This window comes from Oreochromis aureus, linkage group 10 (assembly GCF_013358895.1).
Source record: "Oreochromis aureus strain Israel breed Guangdong linkage group 10, ZZ_aureus, whole genome shotgun sequence".
NCBI classification, from domain to species: Eukaryota; Metazoa; Chordata; class Actinopteri; order Cichliformes; family Cichlidae; genus Oreochromis; species Oreochromis aureus.
The window spans coordinates 30,167,711-30,185,893 of record NC_052951.1 but is presented as its reverse complement, the minus strand read 5'-3'; the positions used below and the strand labels follow the sequence as shown (position 1 = coordinate 30,185,893).

Genomic DNA, 18,183 nt, shown 5'->3' with positions numbered 1-18,183 from the left:
TACCTTGAAAGTAACTTGAATTGACTGTTGCTGTGATTTGGTGCTGTATAAATAAAGCTGAATTGAAACTAGCTCATGCTTGACACAACTCCATTTTGCAAAAGAAAACCACAATGAATTGCATGTGAACATTTGAGGATATCAGTCAGATATAAAGAATGGTGGGCAGCGCTGATGCTTCACGGCAAAAAAAATCGTGGGGTGGAATTCACCTGTCAGCTGGGGCCTTTCAAGTATTTGCATGTGTCATAACCAGTTACTCCAGCCTCTTTCCATACAAACATGTATGTGGTTTGGCTGAATGGGTTAGATTAATTGGTGATTCTAAATAGATCTAAATATGAACGTGAACGCCTGACTCTCTGTGTTAGCCCTGTGACAGACTGGTGACCTCTCCAGGGTGTACCCTGGCTTTCACCCTGTGACAGCAGGGTTAGGCTCCAGTACCCCGTGAAGAAAAATGGATGGATGGCTAGAAATAAATAAAACACATACAGGGCCATTGAACTATAAAACCCAACATTTTTAGTCACTAAAATGGTTTTATATCCTTGACAGTCAAGTCAGAGTTATATTACTTGAGATGTTACCAAAATGATGAATGATGAGCAGTCAAAACGTTTGGCCAAATCAAGGCACAGCATGTGAAGGAATCTGGTCTTCTTCAGGTTTTTATTCATTTGTGAGGTTTTGTCTCCCTCGAGCGGTCAAAGGTGGAACTGCACCGTGTTGATGCGAACAACTCTGTCCTCATTCTGTCCTCATGCATCTTAAATGCTGTTTAAGCTCCCGTGAGCACGCGGCTACAAAGCAGTCTGTTAATATTGACGTGGAGGGTTTGTTTGAAGCGGTAAACGAGTTACTGTGACGTTATGCAAATTAGTAACAATGTCTCCTTTGTATCACGAATCCAAACAACGCAAACAATTCAAAGCCAGACTTAACGAAAGTGGGGTTCCCCCCTTCAATTTCGCATACACTCACTTCGTGTGATAGAACTGGTGAGTCGTCCAAAATCAATAAAACTTTAACATTATGAAAGAAAACCTGATTTCGAAAGTGTGCCGTGTCGTTAAAAGCCCCTTTAACTGGCAGCAACGCCACCTTTAACTCCGATTCATAGTAGAAAACGTCTGACACCGAACGATACAGGAAGAACTGGGCTGCAAAATTGAAGTTGGTTAGAGCCAATGTAAATGTCACTTTTTGTACATTAAGCCCGCCTTTGTACGAAATGAGCCAATGGGCGCTCAGTATGGGAACTTCCGCCCCATAGACGGAGCATGTTCCATTGTAGGAGCTCTTCTGAAAGAGTGCCGTGATCGTTAGAGGTGCACGTCGTTATATGTGTAATTTAGTCAAAGTTGGTTAGAAAGCTGTAGCCGCCAGTGTTTTTATAGCTCAGAGTTGCAGATAGGTTGTTGTCGTACGCGCAGAAGTGACGGCTGGTTACAGGGACGAACTGCGGCGGTCTCACCGAAGGAATTCCTGCATCAGCGGCAGCTCATCCACCTTGCTGCACCGCTAGCACAGGAGCTAGCCAGCGTAAGCGGTGACTGACGGCGCCAGTGTGCCGGAGATATATATGAATATGTCTTCAACCCATGGGAGCGATCGTGTTTTTAAATAACTTACAAGTCAGCATCAAAACGTCAGGGGCTGTTAGCTTTACGCTGTAGCCATTTAGCCAAGGTAGCTCGCTAGCTAACGTTGCCAGAATTGTCTTTCAAAAAAGGGCAACGGGTGAACAGGAGACTAAGTGTCCCACCTGACGCTGTTTGTGTTTTTTGTTGGCGCTCCTTTTTTAATCGTTGAGGTTAAAGCAGGCACATTGCCACAAGTCGTACAGAATGAATGGGTTCAGCACAGAGGAAGATAGCCACGACGGACCGCCTGCTCCGCCGTTTTACGGCCAGAGCTGCTGCCTGATTGAGGACGGAGAACGCTGCGGCCGGTCTGCTGGAAACGCCTCCTTCAGCAAGAGAATCCAGAAGAGCATATCACAGAAGAAGCTCAAACTGGACATCGACAAGAGTGTAAGACAAACCATGTTATTGTGTCTTTTAAAGTCTTAAACAGAGTGCGGGGGGTGGCTGAAAGTTGGTGGAATCTGAGCAGCTGTCAGCTAATGCTAGTTAGCCGGTTAGCGTCAGTTATTGTGACCACAGAGGAGGAGTTGGAGCTTTCCGGTCCTGCTGGAAGTTAAAGTTAGCGGACTGTGGTGGTCCTGCTTACTGAGAGATTTAGCTGTCATGCTGACGTTAGCTGTGCTCGTTACTTGAGCGTCGTGTGGGATAGCAGTGTCCCGAACTCAGAGCTTTCTGTCGTCGCAACAGTTTTCTCCAACACGCCCCCGCCGCTGCTCATAAAATGGCTGTTGCCAGGGAAGCTTAACGAGTTGCTTAATGTCAGTCCAGTTATAGCAACAATCGAGTTTTAATGCCGGCTGTCGACAATTGTTAAAGTTAAACTCCACACCGCATCGATACTGTGTGTCTGCTGAAGAGCTTTGCAGCTACTTGGCTTCTTTTATGGCAGTTTTTTAATGGCACGCGCTGTCTGATACGCATTTATTACAGCTGATTGTGCCAGCAGTTATCACGTGGTCTGTGTGGGCCCACAGTGAGAGACACTTCTTGAGACGTGAAGCAGAGGCTTTTTTTAGAAGTTCTGTTTTCATATTTGCTTTATTAGTCCTGGCAGTTATGATAACATCACACAGTGTTTAGCAACAGACAGCACTTTACTCGGAGTGAGCAGACATTATAGGTAGATACTTTATTGAAATTATTGGGAAATTATTGTTACAGCACCAGGATAATGAATAAAAATTGTAGGGTCCATAATATATCAACGACATCGTTAAAGTAAAAGTGCCTCGGGCCATCGTGAGGGCCTCATACTGTGAGAGCAACTGTTCCCAGCTCCAGTTTTGTCAATGTATTCTTTGCACAAAGATGTCTGGGAATATGACTGAAACTCAATATTGTTGGGGCTGACAGGCTGCCATATAGTTCCACAAACACTGGTTTTGTTTACTGTGTCGGGGAACAAAAGCAAAAGCATTCTGTAGCTCAGCGCAACATTTGCAAACCGAACAAAAAAGGGTCATCTAACCAAGTGACAAACTGGAGAAAATCAGCAGATTGGCACATTTGAAGAGAACGCTGTCAAGCTTTTGAGTATGCCCCACTTTAAAAGCTGGAGAAAGTTTTTATCAGTTATTAACAAAAACAGCAAATCTGTATCAAAGCAAAATTCCAGTAATAACAATGGCAAACCCTTCTTTTATTTTCATTACAGAAATGAGTTGGTGTATATTCTTCCTTTTAGTCAGATTCCCTCACACTTTGAGAAACACTGATTTAAACAATTGGCAAATGAGCAGCTCATGAACGGTGTCGGCATTACTGCGGCTGCTAAATAACACAAACATACGGTAATCCTTTTGGTGGGTTTACATAGCATCCTTGTGTGATCTGCTGTGCATCCTTTACCCAATGAAGACTTCTGTTAGTGTGTCCACAACATTAAAAAAGATTAAGAAGAACCTACGGGCCCCAGTTTTTCCCCGTTATGTACAGCAGTTTCATATTGACGAGTGTACAGGTGTCTGTTGTTGCTGCATTAAGCCACTCTGCATGCTTTGTTCCTCACGGTGTCCACTCTCTTTTGTGTCCTGTGTGTTTCCTAGAAAGCGGTGTCCGTGGGCGTGTTGATTTCTTAGACCCATGTGTCAGCTCAGGGAATGAGCTTCTATTCATTTGTGTTTGTTTGCTCTCCTAGTTAATTCATGACATGCAGGGACTCAAGTGACACGTCATACAGTGAAAGTGTGGCCTCGAGGAGTTACGTGCTTATGATCACACAAAGATACAGGGATTGTTGCGTTAGAGGCTTTCAGATGAGGCAACACATGGAAGACGAGCAGAGCGTAGAGTCACAGTTTCAGTGTGGAGGTCTTTAATGAGACACTTCCTGTTTTGAGTGACACATTTTGGATGATTGCTGCATGGCTGCTTGTGTTAAGACACCACAAACAAACGAGAGGCTTAAAGTAGAACGGCAAAAACAGAGAAGTGTTGGGTTTTTGGGGTTTTTTTTACATTAAAGCAGAAGCTTTAGAATCATTTTTGAAAACTGTATTAAACAATCTGGAAATGACCAGTGAGACTGGTAAACCTAAAACTTTGCATTAATGGAATTCTCCCATCTTTTTCCACAGGTTCGACATCTCTACATCTGTGACTTTCACAAGAATTTCATTCAGAGTGTTCGCAACAAGAGGAAGAGGAAGACCAGCGATGATGGAGGGGAGTCCCCAGATCATGATGTTGAGGTGCCCGAGGTAACAGGGAGTGAAACATTACTCATTATAATGATGCTGAAGTTCTGTTGTCCAAGTATTCAAGTTTCTTTCTTTGCTTTCAATGTTTTCCACGTACCTCATGTTTAAAAGCTTGTTTTTCTAAGCAGTCCATGATGGACTTTGAGGAATGCTTTGGATGATTTCCCTGCAATAGTTTTGGTTTCACTTTCTTTACTGACCTTGCGATGTATACATCAGTTCTGCAAAAATTCTAAGCTTGATATTAAAACCTCAGTTATAATATATCCACATCAGCACTCGTCTCCAGAAGAACTCTGGTTTATCCAGATGTTGCTTTGCATACTTTATGAGCATTGTCCTCTGTGTTTGCAGCAATTCTTCCTGCTCCTTTGCAGCCATATGGAGGCGTTTCCCTGTCTTGCTGCCTCAGTCAGATCATCTCTTTTTGACTTCAACAGCTCCATTTATTTAATAACATGATTGGCACTGAGCTTTGCAAGCAGGGAGCCCTTTAATATTGTTTATAAACTCCCAGTTTTGTAGGCATCAGTTAGTGAGTGGAAGGGATTGGCAGGAGTATGCTAGCTCCCCTGAGCCTGTTTGTCTCTCAAACCAAAGATTGCCATCTAAGGTGAATGTAGAGCTGGGCGATATAAGATTTTTTCATATCACGATATGCTTTTTTCATTTCAGGCGATAACGATATATATCACGATATAAGCCAAATAACTATATATGTAAGATTTAAATGTGATGTTGCTCACAAATAAAATGTGAAATAATCAGCAGCTTGTTTTGATTTAAATATTCATTTTCCATAATATGTTCAACAGGGCAGATGTACTTAAAATGAGGCTTCAGTTTTATGGTAAAAATGGTAAATGGCCTGCATTTGTATAGCGCTTTACTCAGTCCCTAAGGACCCCAAAGCGCTTTACACTATATTCAGTCATTCACCCATTCACGCACACATTCACACACTGGCAATGGCAAGCTACGTTGTAGCCACAGCTGCCCTGGGGCGCACTGACAGAGGCGAGGCTGCCGGACACTGGCGCCACCGGGCCCTCTGACCACCACCAGTTTTATGCAAAATAAAGGCAAATATTACAATCTACACAAAAGGCAGCCGCTAAAGCGTTTAAGTTTCAAAATAGAACAAACAAAACAGACTACTAAATTGTCAGTTCCACTTAGAAACAAAATATTAATTCTAAAAATAAATCTTAGTTTATTTTACAGAAAAAGAGACAAAATTGACCAACTTACATAATATTGCTTTGGAAGCGCTGTCTGAGAGAAATGTTTATGTCCAGGGAGTCAGTAACAAGGATCCATTACCTTAATTAGCTGCTTGAATCCTTCATTTTCGACCGTGTTTATTGGTAGCATGTCTTTAGCAAGACAGTAAGCTATGGCATTCGTTATGTTGCTATGGCTCTTACCTTTTTGTCATATGGTAAGACGCTGGCGGCCGACTCAATTGACTGTTGCTGCTTCACAGGATTCCCCTGGTTGTTTTCGATGACGAATTAGCGCTTTCAGTCAGAGACTGAGCGTGCTCCAGTGGGTGGCACTGCTTCAGGTGATAAAAAAGGTTTGTTGTATTTCCAGACTTTGTGGGAACATGCTTTCAGCACAATTTACAGTGCGCGTTACGCTGTTTTTTGTCAGACTTGAAATAGCCGAAATACCTCCACACTACGGAACTTCTCTGGCCTTTCCTTTCGACAATCTCTCCGACACTGGAACCGTCATCTGTGTTCCCTTCGGTATTCTGGTCACCAAAAACCCGGCACGGCGGCTGGCTGCTTCTCAAACAAATACACACGTGCGCCTTGGCACTTGAGCTGTACGTAACAAGTTACGTGACGTGACGCTGCGGCTGTGATTGGTTCGGCTCTGCGCTACTTAATTTTTATTGGCTATTGGTTTTTTTTATAAGACAGGAAGAGAGAGATGAGGTCTATCGCAATAGTTTCATTTTTCTATCGAGAAAAAGTTATTTCGCAATACATATCGTTATCGTTTTATCGCCCAGCTCTAGGTGAATGTGTTAACCACTCACATAAGGCTGGATGGTGTGACCACAAATTAGTATCACTGTTTTCATTTAGATTCAAGTGGCTTTGAGTATGTCACTATATTGTTTACATTATGTTACTTTTTTGTCAGAAGTACATATAATAGATGGTACCTTTTTAATGTTATAATTGAAAAAAGAGACACTTCTGTTAAGCAAAATTAAACATTTAAATATGGCTCGTTAATGTTTGTGCAGCAAACAAACTTTATTTCTCTCTGGGTAAAAACACCTAACTCTTTTTCTTTGCCTCACCTGATTTCCTGTCACTGGGGTGGGCGGAGCTATCTGAGCCCAGCACTAAAGCACCGCCACCAGAAACAAAGCAAAATAAGTTTTACCTTTATAAAAAATAAAATAACATTAAATAATAAAATTTGACAAATTCTCCTATTGGTCAGTTATTTTGGAGCGTCTTTGCTCCCGTTGGTTGTTATTCCACCTGGCTAGCTAGCTTTAGTCAGCATGCACTCGATAGTGTGTGCCATGAGGTTTGTGCTGTTGAAGAGAACTTGGTGTGGATGGGTAATATTTGTCCTGTATTAACTTTTGGGTTGTGTAATGAGAGCTGTGGGTTCATTGTTAGTAAGGGTCCCCTCTCATTGTGCTCAAGAGCACTCCTAGTGGCCTGTAATGATACATTTAAACTCCTTGAACCCCCACAGTGGATGTTTGTCTGTTCCCCAGTGCAGCCATATTTGAGAAGGCAGCACTAAGCTCAGACCACATTTGGATTGCCACAATTTCCTTCTTTAAGAAAAATAAATCCATTCTAAATTTACTTGTTTTCATGCTGCATTGACCCACTTTCTCTCTGTGCATTATTAAAGTTTCAGCGCCTTTAAAAGCTGAAAAAGAGGCAGAAACCACTGGGAGCCTTACATAAATCATGGAAAGCAGGATTCTTTTTTTTTAAAAAAAGCTCATCCTCTCTTTGAACCGACTCACTGAGTCCCTGCTTCTCTTGGTGATTTCAGGTGGACCTTTTCCAGCTGCAAGTGAACACGTTGAGACGCTACAAGCGACACTACAAGCTGCAGACCAGGCCCGGCCTCAATAAGGCCCAGCTGGCAGAGGTAACAGCAGAACTGATCCTTTTCATTTAGGGTGTTATGTAGCCTAACTCCTTTCATCAGTGAGACTAATGTGAAAGTGGATTTGGGTTTTTAAATCCAGTACATCTCACAAATTTTTCTTTCTTCTATTGAAATTTCACTAATGTGCTCCTTAAAGATTTCTTTGGGATTGTTGATCACTGAGCTGCTCTCATTAGTGTGTGCTGTGATATAGGAAGTGTTGGCGCTCCCATTCAGCTGTAATGGGAAATTGTTAGACTGATTTCCCAAATCGACAGGTGGACTCGGTGCAGCCAGCTCCGCCCTCATCCTTATAATTACCTTCTGTGCTTTGCGCTCCCGGTCATCCTGAGACGGGGTCAGCCGGGGTCGGATGTGGTGTTGGGCTAACAGTGGGAATGAATGAAATCAAACTGGGCTGTAAGTTGGATGTTTCCCCAGGCTTTTAGTCACATTCAAACCCTCCTATTAACGAGCCTCCCACATCATTAATAAAACACCAGTCAACAGCCCCACAACCAGTTACAGCTGTCCTGTGTTCAGCCGTGTTCAGGAGAACCATAGCAATGTGAGAGGCTAAGCAGAGGATGTTTGGCTCTGTAAAAGTCGAGGTAAAGAACACAAAGGGCTATTTTTCAGGGTTCAGTTTAGGCTCGGTGCTTTTGGTGATCGATGCTTTCAGTGCAGACACCGCAAGGACTGTTTCCAGTACTTATAAATTCAGTGGAGCCAGTTTTGCTCTTTAGTGTTGTTTTCACTCCGTAAAGTGTTTTTGTTCCCTGAGCTTTAAATTCAACTCCATTTGCTTTTGATTGATGCATCACTTGGTCCTCTTTGCAAATGAATGATCAAGAAGAGGTTAGAAGCACCAACTCTTCTTAAAGCAAGGATTGTAGGTGTCCCGAGGGCACCCGTGCATCATTAAATATTAAGTCAGTCAGTTTATTAATCATATAATCCAAGTTTCTTCAGGTGTGAGGGGTCTCACAGGTGGTGTTGCGTCTTCTCTCAATTCTAGAGTTTTTCTAGGGAAATTTCTTTTCTGGCCTGTTCAGACAAAACCGGCGTAGAGACTTTAGTTAATGTTTGTAAGAGGTGTGTTTACATAGTTTTCAACAACTTATTAGTCAAAGCTGAGTAAGAGGAATCACAGGGTTGCTTTTTGAAGAAGTATAAAGTCATTCTCATTTTTTGGACAACAATGGAGCATTTCTACAATAATAACTCCCAAAAACGCTGCTCATTATTATGTGACTGAGTTGTATAAACATCATATCAGAGGAGGCGCCAACTTAGAAGTGATCAACTTTTAAAGTTTCTCCAAATCTGGCTCTAGGAAAACTTGGGAAACCAGTGTGAGATATGGAAAAGTTTGATATTTCACAAGTGCAAAAAAATGAGAAACTGTGTCTCCATGTTCTCAATTACAAATATCACAAACTAATCTGGATCCAGATTTCCTTCTGGGGATTTAATTTAATGGTGTGGAGGAAGATTTCAGCAGTGAGGTATGCAGTCTCAGTCTTTTCTCTTACCAACCCTGAAACAAACGATGTATATCGCTTTTCTTTTAACCGCTTCCCTCTTTCTCTCCCTTCTACAGACGGTGAGCCGTCACTTCCGGAATATTCCGGTGAATGAGAAGGAGACGCTGACCTACTTTATTTACATGGTGAAGAGCAGCAAGAGCCGCTTGGACCAGAAAGGGGACGGTGGCAAACCGCTGGACTAAACTTCCCCCACAACCATCACAGCGGCAGCTACAACCACCACAACAACAACTGTAGCTACAGACAAAACCTGGACTTCAGTAACAGCTCCTCTGCACCCTCCTCCTCCTCTCCTCTGAGAGCAGAACATGAACTGCTGTTGTCCTTAAAGGACTCAAAACCGAAATCCAGGGTGAGATGAGTTCATTTTGGCTTTTTGGCCCTCTTCACAGAAATGCAGTCTCTCCCTTCTGACTTGGCCCTCTTCAAGGTATTCCCTGATTTACGAAAGCCAGGACCATAAAGACTGCTGATTACCAGGACTCACTCTGCAGAGTTTTGTCGTCATACTGACACATACATACAACTGTGTCTATATGTAGAAAAGAACAGCGTCCGACTCAAGCGACTTAGCTGAATGCAGTATCCTGCCTTAAGAGTCAAAAAGATAACAAAACAACTTTTGGTAATTTTGGTTTTCTTTGCCAAGTTGACTGTTAAACACGCTCACAGTGAGGAATGCTTGTGCCAAACGGGACTGCGAGATGGAGCTGAATGATGCGATGATAAGTGGGATTTTAATTTTTGTTTTCCTTCTTTCTTCATACGTGACTGTTGGAAAAGAAATGCTACCCTGGTCTGAAGTCACATCCAGAACATCAAGGCTCAGGTTCACTCTTTAAAAGCTGCAAAGGGTGAAGATGATGATTATAAATGATGTGTAAAACATTAAAAGAAGAAGAAGAACTGAGTAAGGATGTGATACATTGTGACTCGGTCTTCTATTTGTTAGTGGTTTCTTTTTTTTCTTTTTCTTTTGTACCTGTGAACATACACCTGCTAATTTCTTTATTTCTGTAACCCAGTTTAAGTTTAAGTAAGCTTTAGCTCAGCCTTAATTCCACAAGTTGTTCAAAGGTTGTGTCTGGTTGCATATATCATTTCTATTTTCTTTTTCTTTTTTTTCATTCCACATTAAGTGAAAGCTGTGCCTGCATGAATGGTTTGGGCTGTATTGTGCTGCCATCGGACGGTGTTTACAGCGGATAATTTCATTCCTCCAAACTGGGCTAACAGGTTAGCCTGGTGAAAGTGGGAGAAAAAAAAGTTAATGCTCTTCTTTTATTCCCAATTTTGAATATGTATTACATGTGGATGCCCTTCTTCCGTATTGGCGGGTGAGATTTAAAATTTTTAAAACTTTAAAAAAACCTTTTCATAGTGGTAAACCTGCTGCTGCTTCAGTCCAGCACGATTCATTTGGCAGTAAAACAGCATCAAACAGCAACACGTTTTTTCTCTGTATAGTACCAGTTATTTACATTTAAAGCAAAAGAAATAATATGTTTGGTTTTTTGTTTATTTTTTTAACTTTTGTTCAGTTTCTTTTTTTCCCCTTCTGTTTTTTTTTTTTTTTTTTTTTTTTTTTTAAGTTGCCTGAAGTGATGGGAAATGAGTGGGAGCTGTTGGGTTGCTAGCCACCGTTAACCACCTGTTGATGTGTTTAAAAACACTTAATGTGATAAATCAAACGCGCTGCTGACAACCTATAAGTTTATTTAAAAATTTTTAAAGCACTGCTGCAACCTCCAGGTGACGGACATCTTTGCTATTTTACAGACACATCCTCTTTCTCTTTTATGGTGGCGGAGGCACGGATCGTACGTGCACTTTGGATAATTGTGCGCACGATTTGTGTCAGGTTTGTCCTTTTCACTCTCTTTTTTTTTTAAGTGTCACATTTTAAATTTTGCTTGTAGGTTTGTTAGTGTCATGTAGGTAACATCCATCTTTATTAATGTGTAGGTCATGCCACGTTAACCTAATTGTTGTATTAGGAAAAAGAAACATATTTAAGTATGACTGCTTGTTGCTCCTATTAATATAAATAAATGTATTGTACAGGAAGAAGAAAAAGCCTCATCTCTGCTCTTTTAACATGTTGTGACCAGAGGTTAATAACACCAGACTAATTGTACAATAGAACCAGCAGTGTAACGTGATGTGCTTTAAGTTTTTTCTCTGTAAATAATATACTTTGTACTTCTTAAAATAAGTGGCATGGAGTACAATCTACAAATACCTTATGCTCTATCACTATAGATGAAGCAGAACGTGTAAGTAATGCATCGCTGGACAGCTGGAGATATTTTTAAATAAAGTTATATACACATTATGCTTCAATGGTTTAATGTATTATCCTTTATAGTACTTTAGCATCAAATTATTTTCAGTTTATTAGGATTATGATGTTTAAACTGGAGCTCTTCATTTAATGCTTTCTGCATGAGAGCCTGAAAATGAACTCAATTTCTATTACAGATATTGGCACTGTATTTTTATTTTTTGAAACGAAATACACTGGCGATTCAGATGCCTCGACTTTGTCCTACATGTTTTCCTCCACACTATATTTAAAGATGAAGAAAAAGTTTTCTTTTACTTGGTCAAAAGTTGCAGTTTCCTCATGCTGTATTTTTGCAATGACACCCATCGACCACAAGGCGTCACTGTTGCTACTGTAGCGCGACAGCAGTGCATTGATTTTTTTTCGTACATTTGGAAACAACACTTACTTCACGCTGTACTTTTATTTAGCTTCTTGCAAAAAAAGATAAATAAATAATATGATGGAAAATGTGGAGAACAGCAGACTGTCAACCTGTGGAAATTATTTAAAGGATAAGGACAGCGTTACATTTTCAAAGTAATGAATTTGTTGAACAGCATCCGGCTTACATGATACCGCTTAACATATTCCTTTTTATGTTATTTAAAATTATATGTAGATTTAAAACATGCCAGAAAAGCATTAACAAATGGATAATTTAGATGTGGGCCTACATATAACTTCTGTTGGTGAAACAAACTCGGGAAAAAATGAGTAAAAGTAAGATTAAAAAAAAAAAAAAAAAGTAATGAGAAATATTACATTTTAAATAAATGTAAAAAAAAAAAAAAAAAAAAATTTCCTAATGTTCGAAAAAAAAACTAATATCCATACGGCTTTAGTTGTTATTGGTTTATTTTTGTATGTTTTTTTTTTTTTTACTTGGGACCAAGCAATGCGTATAACACCTACGTGGCTAAAAAATAAAGCAACAACAATAATAATAATGATAATAATTTTAAACATGATGGGGAAAAAACACTTTCACCACACACAGCTAGTGTCTTAAAATAATCATTTATTTACGGAACTATATATATATATATATATATATATATAATTTCACATCTAATGCACATTTCCATCACCACTGCGCACATGAATAAACCTTTATCTTTTTGGGTCTTTTGATTTTGTTTTGTTTTGTTTTTTACGTTTTACATGACGGAGTGAATAAAGTTGCGTTAACTGAACAGTCGGTGTCTTCTCCCAGCGGACAGTGACATCGTGTAGAGTATTTGAGGTAGATTCAGCAATTTCAATACGATTCCTACGCGAAACAACAGCCCGGAGAGTTCTCTCTCACACACACACTCACACACACACACACACACAGGGTCTGTTGGGAGATAATTGAGCTGGGAAAACCTACTGTGGACGAAAGTGCCTGAAAATGAAATATTACAGCGGGATGAAACAGTGATAAACAAAAACGCGTTCCTCTTTCATGATGTGTTTCTTCCGGCTTCCGTTTATTTGACTGTATCTTTAGAAGCCAGACATCTATGATTTTTATAGTACTTACTCGATCCCTGATTTAAAAGTTAACATTTTAATTTTATTTTTGACATGTAAATTATTTTCTAGTCTTATTTTGTACACGTTTTTGTGTCAGCATTAAGTAAATTAAGTACAGTAAGTTTAGGGTAAGAAATGAAATATTCATATTAAAAACAAAAAAAGAAAGAAAGAAAAACGAAGAAAAAAAATACGCCAACACGCACAAAACTGAAAGTTATAACTGCTTCCTGGTTTGACAAAAATCTATAAATTATTAACACTGAGAAATGAAAACCGGTGTCTCTGATCTGAAAAAAAAAATGTAAATCACGCCAGAAATGCGATAAAAAATGATTATGGCGCAGCTCAAAATTCAAATTAAACATATCTAGATTTAAATGGCTTCATACTGAAGATTTCTTCCACCTTCTTATAATTTATTTATTTTAAGCTTCATTTCCTTTAACTGGGAAGACAAAGTCAGGTAAACACACATTTAAGGGGAGACAGATGTGTTTTTGACACCCTCCATCGCGACATCTGGTCCGCAGGGGTAGAAAACATCAAGAAAGCAGAAATACCACAAATATCAAACACCTACAGTCGGATCTGTAAATCGGCTTAGAAACCACGCCACGAGAAAAGAAGACGTCTGTCCTGGAGTTCTCCACCGTTCCTCCACCTTGTTGTCCTTTAGTTCGCTCTTTTTTGCGCATCGCTGCACGGCCACAGCAACGTGCTCAGGTTCACTCAGTGGTTTGTTTTATTTTAAATCTGATTTGAATCCAGAGTCTCTGAGGAGGTTTTTTCGGGTGGAGAAGTGGATGTCACTGGTTCAGCTCCAGAGCCCAGACCTGCTGCGGCCACCCGGTCCGGCCTTTCACCTTCTTCTCGGCTCCCAAGGACTCCGGCAGGCCGTCGGTCTGTGGGAGGAGGGGGAGGATGATGAGAATGAGGAGGGAGACCAAAACACCACAACATAATCAGCAGGACGGAGAGCTCAGGGTTACTTTGCTTTTATTTTATTTGACCTTTTTGCACTATTTCGCACATCATATGCAACTGTATTCCAATCTTTGTCTCGTGTGATGCACTCTGTTTTTAGATGTGCTTTATAAATAAATCTGGATTTGGAGTCTAAGTTTGTCCTCCTCATGTAATCTGAAGAAAACTGAAGGCTTAAGTGACGCATTCACGGCTATGACATCACAGGATTTCAGTAATTGACAGTAAGTCTTCTTCTGGGTCGGAGCATCAAGCTAAAAGTCTGTATCGCCTGACACGTACCCCAATATTAACTAGTAATCTTTTAAATTCATAGAAACGATAATGACTTTATCATTTGTCTAAAACAACATTTTATTGTATATCTAATAAGGAAAGGACATTTACTTTTCTTCGGCTATGATTAGGAGCTATATAATTAATAAATAATAATAATTGTTGCTGGTTATTCATATCAATATTTTAGGCGTGCACATATTCAAGCCCAAACATCTGAGTCTAAATCTACAATTAGAAACTGTTAGCAGACATTATGCATTCACTATAATTAATACGTCATAAATGTTTACAGACACAAACTGTTAGATGTTTTTTATTTTTTGATATGTTGGTTTAAAATATAATTTGTCCGATAGTTTAACTGGGACTCATAACTAGGAATTATTTGAAGGAAAAATGAGATGAAATAAATTGATATAATTATAAAGCGATATAAAGGCTTTGGTTGCAGGTTAAACATTAACGGTACTTCAATCCTTAAGGTCATGCTGAACTGTTTCGTCCAGCGTTCAACATTTTCAGGTCTACAGCTGCTTTTACAATGACTAACATGTTACTGAATCCCAGAAAAATGCTTTGGGTTGGGGTCATTTTGATTCGGCACTTCACTTCGACACTCGTAACTTACCAGCTCCCGTTTTCGTTTCAAATCCCGGTTTTCAAATTTCTTAATTTCGGCCTTAAAGCCTTCCGTCTCCCCGGAGTCTTTGGCCAGGACGTCCATCAGATAAGCAATGTAACTGGTCGCCAGGCGTAAAGTTTTAATTTTTGACAGTTTTGTGTCCGCCGGCACGTTGGGGATGCACTCCCTGAGCTCGGCGAAAGCTGTGTTGATGCTTTCCGTCCTCCGGCGCTCCTTCTTCGGCCCCGACGCTCTCCTCTTCCCCATCCCGGCCTGGAGCCCTTCCAGCCGGGCATCGTGCGTCGTTCCGGGCGCTCCCAGCTCCGCGGCTGGGTAGGGCGCCTGAATCTGGAAATCAGGGGGCACTTCGCCGTGGTTCACCACCCAGCTCTGGAAGTACGGTGCATCCTGGTGACACCGCTGGACGAAAGGGAAGGGTTCGTGCATCAGGTGGTGGTGATGCTGGTAGCCCCCGATGAGGTTCATGCTGAGCGGGATTGCAAATATGGTCGTTGCCGTGTTTCCCTTCGGCCTCTCTCTGCTGCCGCCCCAAAACGATCTTTGCTCGGGGATCTGCAGCCAAAAGAAATCATTCAAGATTTGAATACGTCTTCCTCTGGATTTATTAACAAGTCAAACAAAAACAACCGCCGACTTTCACATCGTATTCATTCTGAACGCCCAGGCCGAGAAAAACGTTTTAAATTCCACAGAAGAAATCTCGGCGATGTGCAGAGCTCCACTTGCGTTTCCTTCTTGAAATCGTTTCCAAACGAGGCAGCTCTGACTTGACCAGGAAATTTGACCCTGGTGAAGGTGTGAGGCCCCAGGTTTATATGACTTGGATATCTGCGTGGAAAGGAGTCAGCCAATCGAGGGCAGCGCCCAGGATGGGAGGAGAGTCTGGATAGGCTTCTGAAAACATGCACCATAATTTCAAGACCCCGCACAAGGAGCAAATATCGGCTATCCGAAAATGTTGCAGGAGAAAGTACTTTGAATCCTACAAAGATTTACAGATTTACAAAGTCTTGTTTTACTTTTGGAAAGCTTTTACGCACGAACTTTACGCACTGACATCGCTTAATCATTTCTGCCACTGATTTGGAGCAGCACTGTATTATCTACATTTTTATTTGTATTAACAACTCCAGGTTGGACTACATGGAGTCAGAGATTTAAATAAAAAATAAAAAATATGAAAAGTACTTTTTTAAAGCCTGTGTGTATAAATTTCAAAAACAAAAAGAATTAAGATTTACCAACTCACAAAATTTAGACAATTCGACTGTTTTTAATGATAATCCCAAATAATCTGAATAAAGCAGATTTTATCTTTTTGTTCAGCTAAACATTTAACATTTAAAAGAATGGGCGAATAAAAAGGTAGAATTATGCATACATTGTAAAATCGACATCATTTTATCCGTTTTATCGAACCTCGGCGTGCTCACGTATCACTTTAGTTGCTTTAAAAACATGAAATTATTTTTCTTTTTCGGTCCTTCTTTAAAGATTATCTGAGGTTTTTTAAAAATATTTTCTTTAAGGCGTAATGGCCATTTTCTTATGTCACATGTCAAAGTTTAGAACTATTTTATCAGAGTGAAAAGGCCTGACCAGTTTTTTATCCTCGTCTTATTTTCCAGTAATAACATGATGTGAATGTCAGAGAGTAATGAGAAGTGTAAATGACCCGTTTGAGGAATTTTTTTGTGCTACTTTTGGCGCACAGAATCAGCGGCCTGTCCGCGTCATACCTGAAGGAGAAGGCCTGCACTGGCTTTATCATTTTTTTCCCTCTTCCTCGCGCAGCTCCTCGCCCACCAAACACATCATCTTATCGCCATCGCCTAAAAACATTATCCCATTACATTACATGACCTTGACGCTATTTAGAAACCATTTACGGCGGCGTCTTATCTAAATACAGCCATAAATCAGGAGGTGTCACACTCCTGCAGCACGGGTACAAGTATTCCATAAAAGCTCTCCTGGCCTGCTCACTGTTTACAGCTCAGGAGTTTGCAGCATATTTCACCGACCAACCTGCGTTACAATAAATAATCATCAGTCACAACTTTATGTTCCTTACTTCACACGAATGCACTGAAGTCTGCACGGAAAGGTTCATATGAATGCGCACAATGCTTTGCGTTCTTTCCTGTTGTTACCATTCACACTCCTGCAATACACTTTTATTCTTTGGACTGAATTATTTTTTGTCTATATAGCCACACAGATACTTTGAAGTCCACTGTATTTTTATGAGGGAAAGGGGTTATGACTGATTTTGCACAATATAAATTTGTGATTGTTGCATTTTAAAATACCGAAGGGGCTCACAGCACCTGGAGCAGCTACAGCGCTGAAATTTGCTGCTCATTTATTTGACAGTCTTAGGGGAGCCATTCTTCATCATGACCACGCTGACTTTTATACTTGCGTGCATCATCCTGAAGAACTGTACTTATTTTATTTTGCTTTTTATTTTTATTATGGACACATAATACAACAAGAGCCTCATGTCAAAATAAAATGTTTTAAAGCAGAAAAATAAAAGCATGTGCAAAAAATGTACAAAAGCAAATAGGACGGTGCAAATTTACATAAAACAAACTCTCTCTATATATAAAAATATTAAAAAGTAATTAATGAAGAAAGCATTTTATACATCAATAAATTTCTAGTAGAAATTCACTGAATGTGTCGTTGATGTACTTTTGTGTGGTAATAAGACCTGAAATTTAACTAATTTAACTAATATACATCTGGCTACTAATCTCACTACCCTCGCCTCTAAGTACTGAGATATTCTATTCATTGGGCATGTTTACTTCTATAATACAGCAAGTTATTGACAATAGGAAGCAGAGCTGCTGGGATTATAATATAGGACCGATTCCATGCAGGGGATTTGTTATTTGGCTGCAGTTGCATGTCATGCATTATCATGTGTTATAACTCTGCATCCATAAAGCATCTTAGTTTTACACTAAACAAACAGTAAGACATGGATATAAGATACACTATTTAAGTGAAAAGTGAAAAACCACAGCACAGTGGAGGGTTTTGTTTTTTTTTACCCACAAGTGTGATAAATTGTGCATCTGTTTTCTTTCTTAAATCCATTTTCAGGCCTTCTTGTGTCAAACATATACAAACTATTAAAATTGTTCAAAGACAAGAGGAGGAAAAAGGGGGAAAGGTTGTTTTTTTGTGCAAATTTTCCTTTAATTAAAGAAAGTCCCCTGTGAACTGAAAAGCAGATGATTTTTTTTGTTTTTGCTATAAAACAAATTTAAACTTTTTTTCCCCCACTTTGGTTCCACGTCTGTATTTAGATGCATTTTGCTGTTAAACTGTAAATTCTGATGTGCAATTAGTCGCTTTGCAAGCCAGCACGGAT

The 18,183-nt window shown here is 40.1% G+C and overlaps 2 protein-coding genes across 2 annotated transcripts; one reads left to right on the top strand and one right to left on the bottom strand.

The window, feature by feature from the left end:
- Positions 1-1,257: 1,257 nt before the first annotated feature.
- On the top strand, positions 1,258-11,570 carry sap30l (sap30-like). Its single transcript, XM_031750338.2, has 4 exons — positions 1,258-2,036; positions 4,226-4,348; positions 7,391-7,489; positions 9,093-11,570. The coding sequence occupies exons 1-4, from the start codon at positions 1,851-1,853 to the stop codon at positions 9,219-9,221; spliced, it is 537 nt and encodes a 178-aa protein (XP_031606198.1). The 5' UTR covers positions 1,258-1,850; the 3' UTR covers positions 9,222-11,570.
- A 796-nt stretch (positions 11,571-12,366) lies between these two features.
- LOC116328535 (heart- and neural crest derivatives-expressed protein 1) lies at positions 12,367-15,782 on the bottom strand. The gene is made up of 2 exons (XM_031750351.2): positions 14,781-15,782; positions 12,367-13,791 (listed from the first exon to the last, which is right to left on the bottom strand). The coding sequence occupies exons 1-2, from the start codon at positions 15,258-15,260 to the stop codon at positions 13,696-13,698; spliced, it is 576 nt and encodes a 191-aa protein (XP_031606211.1). The 5' UTR covers positions 15,261-15,782; the 3' UTR covers positions 12,367-13,695.
- Between the last annotated feature and the right edge of the window lie 2,401 nt (positions 15,783-18,183).

What these genes read in the sequence shown, in the direction of transcription:
- sap30l (XM_031750338.2), top strand. Translation starts at nt 1,851, where the DNA reads ATGAATGGGTTCAGCACAGAGGAAGATAGCCACGACGGACCGCCTGCT. An exon ending in AACTGGACATCGACAAGAGT is followed by an intron (nt 2,037 to 4,225) that starts GTAAGACAAACC and finishes CTTTTTCCACAG; the next exon opens with GTTCGACATCTCTACATCTG. An exon ending in ATGATGTTGAGGTGCCCGAG is followed by an intron (nt 4,349 to 7,390) that starts GTAACAGGGAGT and finishes TGGTGATTTCAG; the next exon opens with GTGGACCTTTTCCAGCTGCA.
- LOC116328535 (XM_031750351.2), bottom strand. Translation starts at nt 15,260, where the DNA reads ATGAACCTCATCGGGGGCTACCAGCATCACCACCACCTGATGCACGAA. An exon ending in TGAAACGAAAACGGGAGCTG is followed by an intron (nt 13,792 to 14,780) that starts GTAAGTTACGAG and finishes CTCCTCCCACAG; the next exon opens with ACCGACGGCCTGCCGGAGTC.